At 42.2% G+C, this 10628-nt stretch overlaps 1 protein-coding gene across 1 annotated transcript; it reads left to right on the top strand.

The window, feature by feature from the left end:
• Positions 1–1613: 1613 nt before the first annotated feature.
• LOC103603134 (stAR-related lipid transfer protein 9-like) lies at positions 1614–9855 on the top strand. The gene is made up of 8 exons (XM_008587609.1): positions 1614–1748; positions 6178–6295; positions 6500–6621; positions 6897–6961; positions 7133–7335; positions 7597–7676; positions 7922–8080; positions 8600–9855. The coding sequence occupies exons 1-8, from the start codon at positions 1614–1616 to the stop codon at positions 8699–8701; spliced, it is 984 nt and encodes a 327-aa protein (XP_008585831.1). The 3' UTR covers positions 8702–9855.
• The last annotated feature ends 773 nt before the right edge of the window (positions 9856–10628 follow it).

Genomic DNA, 10628 nt, shown 5'->3' with positions numbered 1-10628 from the left:
TTGGTAATGGGCCACAGTAATCAACCACATTGTATATCGACAAAATAAAATTAAGAAAAAATAANCGGTAATGGGCCACAGTAATCAACCACATTGTATATCGACAAAATAAAATTAAGAAAAAATAAAAATAAATAAATAAATAAATCTTTAGATCCATGAACATGGGATGTCTTTTTATTTATTTAAGTTTTATTTAATTTCAACAACGTTTTGAAGTTTTCAGAGTATAAGTTTTATACTTGTTTTATTGAACTTATTTCTAAGTATTTTAATCCTTTTGATTCTATTATAAATGGAATTGTTTTAACTTCATTTTTGGTTTTCTCTTTGCTACTGTACAGAAATAAAATCGATTTTTATATATTGATCTTGTTTTCTGTACCCTTGATAACTCATTTTCAGTCCTAATGGTTTTTTAGTAGATTCCTTAGGATATTATATATAGAAGATAATATAATCTGCCTTTTTTGTTGTTGTTTTCTTGCCTAATTGCCCTCCAAATTTGTTCTTTGTTGCCCTGGCTAGAATCTTCAGTACAATGTTGAATAGAAGTGGTGAGAGTAGATATCCTTATTTTGTTCCTGATTTTAGGAGGAAAACATTTAGTCATTCATTACTAATTATGATGTTAGCTGTGAATTTTTCATAGCCAACCTTTGCCAGGTTGAGGAAATTCCCTTCCCTTCCTTGCTCGTTGAGCGTTTTTATCATGAAAGGGTACTGGATTAAGTCAAATGCTTTTTCTCCATCTATTGAGATGATCGTGTGGGGTTTTTTCCCCTTTATTAATACAGTCATGTGTCACTTCACAATAAGGATACATTCTGAGAAATGCATCATTAGGAGATTTTGTCATTGTGCAAACATCATAGAGAATACTTACACTGACGTATGTGGTAAATATAAGCTACTGCATACCTAGGCTATACAGTACAGCCTCTTGCTCTGACCATCGTCATATGCAATCAGTCGTTGACTGAAACATCGTTATGCAGCACACGTCTCTGTATTGTGAAAAAGCTATGCATGGATTTCAAAATTTTTTTGCATCAAAATATACTCATACTAACTTATTATAAAATATCTAAAAACAGTATGTAGTTTAAGGCACTAAGAAGGATAAGACATCAGTTTGAAGGAACATGAATTCTGCTAAAATTGAAGCAAGAACAAACATCAAATTTATGGTGAAGCTTGGGTGGAAGAATGGTGAAATCACTGATACTTTATGAAAAGTTTATGGGGACAGTGCCCCAGAGAAATCAGCAGTTTACAAACGGAGAACTAATTTTAAGAAGGGATGAGACGATGTTGAAGTACTCAGCAGCAAAACATCCATATCAATGTGTGAGGAAAAAATTAACCTTGTTCATGCCCTAATTAAGAGGACTGACAGCTAACTGAAGAAACAATAGCCAACACCACAGACATTTCAACTGGTTCAGCTTACACAATTCTGACTGAAAAATTACTGTTCAGCAAACTTTCTACTCAATGAGTGCCAAAACTCTTGTGCCCAGATCAGCTGCAGATGTGACCAGAGCTTTCAATGGAAATTTTGAACAAGGTCAAGATCCTGAAGCGTTTCTTTGAAGAATTGTTAACAGGAGATGACTTGGCTTTATCAGCGCAATCCCAAAGAGCACAGTCAAAGCAATGGCTACCAAGAGGTGGAAGTGGACCGGTCAAGAGCAAAGGTATTAGCAACAGTGTTTGGGGATGCCGAAGGCATTTGGGGGCTAGCTGTATGTCAGTTGGTTAGAGCACAGTGTTATAAAAACAAAGTCAAGAATTTGGAACCCCGTACGGCCAACACCAAAAAATAAATAAATAAATAATAAAATAAGATTTTTATAAAAGGCATTTTCTTATTGACTTTCTGGAAGGCTGAATAATGATAACATCTGCTTATTGTGAGAGTGTTTTGAGAGAGTTAGCCAAAGCTTTAGCAGAAGAACTCCCAAGAAAGCTTCAACAGAGAGTTCTTCTCCACCGTAACAATGCTCCTGCCCCCAAAAAGGGCAATTTTGCAAGATTGTTAGTGGGAAATCATTAGGAAACCACCTCGTAGTCCTGCTTTGGCTCCTTCTCACTTCTTTTTGTTTCCTAACCTTAAAAAAATCTTTAAAGGGCCCCCATTTTTCTTTAGTTAATAATGTAAAAAAAAAAAAAAGACTATTGACATGGTTAAATTCCCAGGACCCTTAGTTCTTTAGGGATGAACAAAATGGCTGGTTCAGCACTTACAAAAGTGTCTTCAATTTGATGGAGCTCATGCTGAGAAATAAAGTTTATATTTTTTATTTTTATCTCTTAATTCCATTTTTCCACGAACTTTCTGAAATCCCGTCATATAGTGTATTACATTGATTGATTTTTTAATGTTGAGCCAACCTTGCATTCCTGAGATCAATCCTACTTGGTCATGATGTATAATCCTCTTTATGGGTTGCTAGATTCAGTTTAGTAGTATTTTGTTGAGGATTTTTGTGTCTGTATTTGTAAGGGATATTGGTCTGTAGTTTACTATGTGATAAGTCTTTGTCTGGTTTTTGTATCAGTGTAATTCTGGCCTCATAGAATGAGTTGGCAAGTGTTCCCTCCTAGTCTTTGGAAGAATTTGTGAAGGATTAGCATTAATTCTTCTTTAAATGAATGGTAGATTTCACTAATGAAGCTATCTTGTCTTGAAATTTTTTTGTGGGAATATTTTAATTACTAATTCAACATCTTGTTAAATGTCTACTCAGATTTTCTATTTCTTCTTGAGTCAATTTCAGTAGTTTGTCTTCTTAGGAATTTGTCCATTTTATCTAATTTGTTGACACTTGTGAATAGTATTTTCTCTGAGCATTGCTTCAACTGTTTCTCACAGATTTTGTTATATATTTTAATATCATTGTGGTATAGTAATTTTGCAGTTTTAGTTTGTATTTCTTCCCCGAACCAATTGTTGTTAAGAGTTTCTTAAAACTTTTCTGGTAGAAAGGCCCGTGTGTTTTCTGATTTTGTTAATTTTTAATTGGTTTGCTGTGGGATAAAAATGTATGATTTTAAAGAAAGTTTGATTTCTATTTTTTATATTTATCAAGTTTTATTTGTGGATGATGCATATTTGATGGGCATTTTTAAAAAAATTTTTTTTTCCTTCATTCTGCAGTCTGTGTTTTCTCTTTTGGGGGTATATATGTTTCTTCTTTCTGATCATTTAGAAGTTTGTTTTTTAAATTCTTTTCATGATCACTTTTTTTTTTTGTCTTTTTTCGTGTCCGGCAATGGATCGCAACCCTCAGTGTTGCGCCCGTACCAGACTGGGACCGGCAACGGGATCACAACCCTCAGTGCTGCACCCGCACCTCGCTCAGCCAGTGAGCAGGAACCGGTCTGTATGTGGGATCCGAACCCTCGGCGGGAGCGCCGCCGCACTCCCAAGCGGCGCACTGTAGCAGTGCGCCACCGGGCCGGCCCCATGATCACTTTTTTATCTTTAAATAATTTTTATTACGTATTTAGCAGTTTTTATTGTTATCTTTTTGGCCTGGCTATGAAACATGAGGAAATAGTTTTCCACTATCTCCCACCTTCTCTCTCCTTTTTTCTCTTTACCTTTTGTTGTGGTATTACTACGTCATTTGTAATGTTTGCAGTCACAGAGTTGTTCTAGTCCTTCCTTGCACTAGACTAAATGAACTCTGCTCACTTTCCAGTTCTTTGTTATTCATTCTTTTTTCTACTCTAGTAATTCTTCATGTAGTAATTTCTTTAAGAAAGACTCGTGGCAACTATATTCTCCAGGTTCTCTGAGTTCATATTTGAAAATATTTGTTTATTGTCTTTTATACTTAAATGAAAGTTTGCCTGTATATAAATTTCTTAATATACTTATATAAAAATATTCGACTGTGTGTGAGAATATCTGCAGGTTAAATTTCCTAGAAGTGGGATTGCTAGGTTGAAGGATAGGTGCATTTTTAATTTTGATAAATATTTCCAAATTATACCAGTTCTCTCAAATAACAATATATAATAACAGTGCCTACTTACCCACACTCTACTTAACAGAGTGATGATATGTTTTTTCTTTAACCTTTGCTAACTGATAAGCATAAAATAGTATTTCATTTTGGTTTTAATTTGCAGTTCTTTTCTTGTGTCTGAGATTTAATATCTTTTTAGATTTTTAAGAGCCCTTTGGTCTTTTTTGCTGTGACTGCCAGTGTTTTATGTTCATTTCTCTATTAGGTTGTTAGTCCTTTGGTTTGTGATGGCCCTTCCATATGTTAAGAAAATTATCCTTTTTTTCATTTGAGATGCCATTGGTTTTTCCTAGTTGTGTTATGCTTTTTATTTTGTTCATGATATTTACTACTATGTAAGAAATTTCAATTTTATGTTATCTAGTTTTATCAGTCTTTTCTTTTTTAGCTTCTAGATTTTGTGCCTTGCTTAGAAAGGCATTTCTCCACTATGAGACTATTTTTATAAATATGTTCTTACAATAATACTATATTCTATTCCCCCCCCCCCATATATATTTGTTTTGGCATGATCTTTGAAATGGGCTTCTGATGTAATCTTTTGTTCAGATGGCTACCCAGTTGTCACAGCAATATTTATTGATTAATTCATGGATATTTATTTCTGGAAATCATCAGTGTAGCAGTGGGAACAGATGAGTTCACCTAGGAGTGTACTATAGATTGAGAAAATAGGGCCTCAGTCTGAATCTTGAAAGAATCTCAAAATATCAATTTATGGTTAATGAGAATGAGTCAACAAAAGAAAATGGGGAGGAGCACCCACAGAGACGGGAAGCTGGGAGCCTGAGGACTGGGGAAGCGAGCCTCTCAGTGAAAGGGAGAGACTGGTTGAGTCGAAGCCTGCTGAGAGATTCAGGAAGATAAGGACTGGAAGTTGTTCACCAGGTCCAGCCATGTGAACATCGTGGACCTTGGCGACTGCTCTTTGGAGGGGTAGTGAGGGCAAGTGCTAGATTAGGGCAGGTATGGGAGCCTGAGGACTGGGGAAGCGAGCCTCTCAGTGAAAGGGAGAGACTGGTTGAGTCGAAACCTGCTGAGAGATTCAGGAAGATAAGGACTGGAAGTTGTTCACCAGGTCCAGCCACGTGAACATCGTGGACCTTGGCGACTGCTCTTTGGAGGGGTAGTGAGGGCAAGTGCTAGATTAGGGCAGGTCCAGAAGTGAGGAGAGGGGGGAAAAAGCAAACAGTGACACTTCTTTCAAGAAGCTTATCTGTGAAGGGCAAGAGAGTAGAGATAGCTGTAGTGGAGGGGAAGTGACATCAAGAAAGGTTTTAAAGATGGGAGAACTTTGTGCATGCTTAAATGCTGATAGAAAGGATCCAGTGAAGAGAGAGATGATCAGTAGTGAAAGGTTCCTGAGGGAGTGACATGAGACCTAAATCTGAAGTGGAAGGACCTGCAGTCGCAGCAGGAAGGAAGGAGGTGAGAATGGAGATAGAACTGTCTTTGTTCACCCCTTCCTTGAAGGCAGTGATAGGTTAAGAAGTGAAGATAGAGGTAGGATGGTGGGTGCCTATTAGATCCAGTAGAGGTCAAGGGTCATGTCATTATGGAGCTGGCTGAGGTGAAGGTGTGGTGACCATGTTGGCAAGTCCAGAAGATCATCCCCATCTGGTCCCAAATTAGGACCTTTGGCTTACTGGTTGCACCTGGGGCCCAGACCAAGGTTTTAGCTTTTCATAGCCCATTGCTTTTCCTCCCCATCTCACTTTCCACTTCAGCTTTATTACCCACACTAAACCCCCTCCAGCCTAATTTCTTTTACCACAGTGATGCAGAAGGCCTCCTACCCCAGCGAACCCTGTTGCCATGCCTCCCTCCCCCCAGGTTGGCAGACTGTCAGATGTCAGAGTACTTGGTACTCTCAGGCCCCAGTTGTTCTGATCCCTATTGGAATTCTCCTACAAGCAACCTTTAAGCCTGTGGCTTGAAGGGTGAGGAGAGATAGTCTAGGGGCTGGTTTCTGTTGCTGTTGACCACTTGGGAGCATTAGCCTCTTATACTCCCAACAGGGAGGATCTTTACAATTGATCCATCATACTGAAGGCTGTTAGTTGCAGCTCAGAGGTAGAGGAGATAACTCTGTGCTTGTTTTCTGGCTCTGTAGTCCTGAGCGTCCTCTATTCTGCAGGGAGACACAAACTTGCCTGATTCCAGAGATGCCTGGATAGGGGATGGGTGGGGCCGTTCTGCAGTGAGGAACAGTCACTTGTATCTGGCCGGGTCCACCTGGAAGAGCTCAGCCTACAGTGAGTAGTGGGGGGGTGGGGGGGAAGGAGGGGGCAGACCATAGTCCCCTGGTTTGGGGACTTGATGGCTGATGCCTTCTAGATCTTTAGGAGTCACAGGCCTGAGAGTATCAGCCCCCGTGTCTCTGCCCTGCTGGACAGCTTTTGCTGTCCCAAGGCTCTGATGTTCAGTGCCATCACAGAGCCTCCACCTTTTCATTGTAGGCCGCAGAGCCTCCCCAGGCAGTTGCTGCTATTCTCCATCTAGCATGTCCAGCTTGGGGACCTGCTTCTCCACTTCCTACCAGGATTTGGCCAAGCACATTGTGGACACTTCTATGGCTGATGTGAGTAGCTGCTCCCACTCATCCCCACCACTACTTTAAGCAGGGTATCGCTTAAAGATTACTTTAAGCAATCTACACCACTACTCTGCTGGGTGGAGAGGAAGAGAAAGGAGGAAAAGAGCCAGGCAGATTAGGGCCATCAAAGCTTGTGAGCTTCTTCAGTGGCTCTCCATCTTGAGAAAAGGGGAATTCAGTAAATGCTGGTCAGATTGACCATTCTAGGGGCCCAGTTTGTTCTGTGCCTACTAATTTTGGTGTGGCCACTATGTCCCCAGGTAATGGCTGCTTGTTCAGATAATCTGCACAACCTCTTCAGCTGCCAGGCAGCAGCTGGCTGGAAGTAAGTTCCTTTGCACAATGTCATGCTCCTAACTCTGTTATCCTGCTTAGCTTCTCTTCTCCTTTCCCTTCTCTATTCTGTCTCCTGTTTCTCACCCTGAGCTCCTCCTTTGTGACTTCTGGAACCCATTTTTACCTCCTCCTCTTTTTTGTCCTTGGTGTTTCCCGCCAGCTATCAGGGTGAGGAGCAAGAGGTGCAGTTTTACTACAAGCTGTTTTCTTCTACTCGGCATGGCTTCCTGGGGGCAGGTGTGGTGTCCCAGCCATTGTCTCATGTGTGGGCAGCTGTGAGTGACCCTACCCTGTGGCCTCTGTATCACAAGCCCATCCAGACTGCGAGGCTGCATCAGCGGGTGACCAACAGTATCAACTTGGGTGAGCCCAGGGAAGGGAAGACTTTCATGAGGCTTGGTTTCTGGTATGTCCACTGGGCTCTGGCCAGGGAACAGATATAGGGAGTTGGAGGTAGCCTTCTTGGGAGGCCGCGTACTCAGGCTATCTGCAGATTGCTCAGCCAAGGTCTAGCTGGGTGTCAAGTCATGGAAGTTGGGGTGATGGGGGCGCTCCTGGGCCAAGAAGGATTTAGGACAAGGTCTGTCCACAAGCCTCCTGACTCTCTCATCCCTGCTCCTCCAGTATACTTGGTGTGCAATACTACCCTGTGTGCATTGAAGCAGCCACGGGATTTCTGCTGTGTCTGCGTGGAGGCCAAAGAGGTGCCTGCCTTTGTTGTGGTAAAGATGTTGTGGGAAGATCATGGGCTGGGCTGGTGAGAGAAGCAATCTACGTGGGCATCGGGTCCTCTTGGGGAGAGGGCAAATTGGGGCTGGAGCCAGGGTGGGGATGGCTTGAAGTGCTACCACTTGGCCAGTGCTGCCTTCAATCATACTGACTACACTTGAGGCTGTTCTTGTTTTGTCCACGTTACATAAGCAGGACTCACATCTCTTTCTGTCCTTAGGGGCACCTATCTATCATGGCAGCTCAGTCTGTGTACGACACATCCATGCCAAGACCCAGCAGAAAAATGGTCCGAGGGGAGATCCTGCCCAGTGCCTGGATCCTGCAGCCTGTCACCATGGAAGGGAAGGAAATCACCAGAGTCATCTACTTGGTTCAGGTGATACCCCCCTCGCAGCCAGCCTTATAGCCCCCAGGGATTTTTCTGTCCATCTGCTTAATATCCTGTGCCCAGGCCCTTTAGCCTGAGAGCTGGAGACTCGAGAGATTTTTGGGTTCACAGTAAGGGGAGTCACTGGGGAATTAGGAAGGAATGAGATAGTTTATCAACCTTTTCTGAAACTGACATTACCAGAGACCTAGCAACCTACATTCTGTGGCTGATCCTAGCATCCTTAGGAGATACATGAGTCAATGCCAGGAAAAAGCAGCAGCCTCAGAAGAGCAGGATGATGACCCATTTTGTTCAGCTCTCTACTCCCAGTCCCCTGACTTGAACTTTGTCATTGGCTGGTGAAAGCTGGTGCTTCAGTCTGAACAGCAGAGCTCAGAGGCCTATAAAGAGAGTCTGAGGTACTTCTCCCATCACCACAGCTTAGGGTGGCTCTGTGTGGCTGGAGTGTGCCTGGCACTCTCTCAAGTCTATCTGCACCTTTAACTCTTCCCTCTCTGCTTTCAGGTAGAACTTGGTGCTCCAGGCTTCCCCCCTCAGCTCTTGAGCTCCTTTATCAAGCAGCAGCCACTGGTTATAGCCAGACTGGCTTCCTTCCTTGGTAGTTAGCATCTTGCTGTCAAGATGGTGTTGCTGAGATGCAGGCCTGTGATGCTCCAGAGACACTGTGGCAGTTCCTCGTTACTTTCTCTTCAGTGCAAGAAGAGCTGAGGCTACCTACTGGCTGACTGGGCAGACAGCATTGGCCCAGAGTTCCCAGCAAGCCCAGTCAGTACTTGGTCATAGCTGGTACCACTACAGAGCGAGCCACCTGAGCTCCTGGCCCTGGCTACCCCAAGTGAATGAAGCTCAACTCAGCTTTTGGATTTCTCACTTTTATTTCCCTTCTCTGGGACTTTATGGCAGACAAGCCACTCAAAGACCAGGATTGGGCACAGCCAGCAGAGCTGCAGGACTGCAATGCCGTGACAAGGTGCTTTCTTAGTTTGGCCCAACCCTCAGGCTGGGAGGGAAGCAAGCAGCTATTGGCCAAGACTCTGCTCTGAATCTGCCTCCAGCATTCAGCTCCACTGTGTGACGGAGTGTTAGAAAATACCAAAACAGAAAAAAGGTTTAAAATAACATCTGCACAAACCAGAATACCAATTTAGAATCTTTTCTCCCTCCTGAATTTTTGTAAAATAGTCATTCATTTTTGCATATTTCCCCTCTCAGGAGAGGACATTTGACATCAGAGTCAGGAGTGTTGAGCAATGCTCTGTTATGGAGCTGTCACTCTAGAGCTCAGTAAAATGGGAGATCACTGGAGAAGCAGGTTGGACAGATTTGGCATCAGGGTCAGGGAGCTAGATCTTTGAGTACTGTGGGGGGGCGGGGAGGCAGCCAGATGCCAGCTGTTGACAAGGCAAGAGGAATTTTAGAGATTAGAAATAGTCGTTTGAAGATGGGAGAGAAGATAGATGATCTCCGCAGACGTAAGTGATTTGTTAGAAGGAAACTCAATTCCATACCTCACCTCATTCAGAGGCATGGTCTCCAGCATTTCCATGCTGCTGCTCTGGCCCCACCTATTCTAGGATGGGATGGAGAGTAGGTTCAGTTTTCTTTTATCTTAGCCTGGCTGAACTTGGGATCTGAATATTCTGTATGTTTATCTGAAAGTGGTAGGGGTGGGAGAGTTCCATCTTTAGTTTTGGTGCCCAAAATCTTTGGTGGTAGGGTAACTATATGGGAATTGAAATGATGTATGGTAAAAAGGGTAAATTTCTATATGGGAATTGAAATGATGTATGGTAAAAAGGGTAAATTTCTGGGTAGTTCAGCAGAAATTTATTTTTCTAAAAAATGTTTGCAGGGGTTTTTTTTTTTCCCTCTTACCTCAGGTTAAGTTATTTATATATTATTAATTGAAGGTTTTAAAAATTGCTTTTAAACTTATCTTCTTGGTTAATTTTTTTTTGGTAACACTTGATATATTTAACAGCCTATTTATGTACTCCCACTTCTTTTCATATAAATCTCTTTCTAAGACTATTGGCCAAAAAGGTCAGAACATTTGTAAATTAAAAGTCCTATGTATACTTTTATTTAGTGGACTATCCTGGGATAGCCTAAATGTGTCATTTGAACTTAACAGAATTTAGCCTGGAGATCATGATGGCTACAGTACCTACTCATGGCCCAGTTTCATGCTATTCAGTTTACCTGTATGTACTGAGAGCTTCTCCTGAGCTTGGCACTGATTGCAAGGTAAATAGCAACCAGATTAGTTGCCCAACTACAGCCCAAATAAAACAGGAGGGAGGATGCCAGAACAGTTATTGCCACACCTAACAGTGACCACAGTGCCCTTGGGGCTTCTGAGGCAGAGCCAGCTTTGGGAATCTGAATGGATAGATAACCAAGACGTAACCTTATCCCCTTTACTAGAGAAGCCACACACCAGACCTGAGTGAGTCTCAACAGTCCGAAAAATATTAATTGAGGATGATTGTCAAGCTACATGACTACACTAATTGTATGGCTAGGCAATTCA

Source organism: Galeopterus variegatus, unplaced genomic scaffold (assembly GCF_000696425.1).
Source record: "Galeopterus variegatus unplaced genomic scaffold, G_variegatus-3.0.2 Scaffold4465, whole genome shotgun sequence".
NCBI lineage: Eukaryota > Metazoa > Chordata > Mammalia > Dermoptera > Cynocephalidae > Galeopterus > Galeopterus variegatus.
The sequence above is the reverse complement of the archived record's forward strand: the minus strand, read 5'-3'. Positions and strand labels throughout refer to the sequence as shown.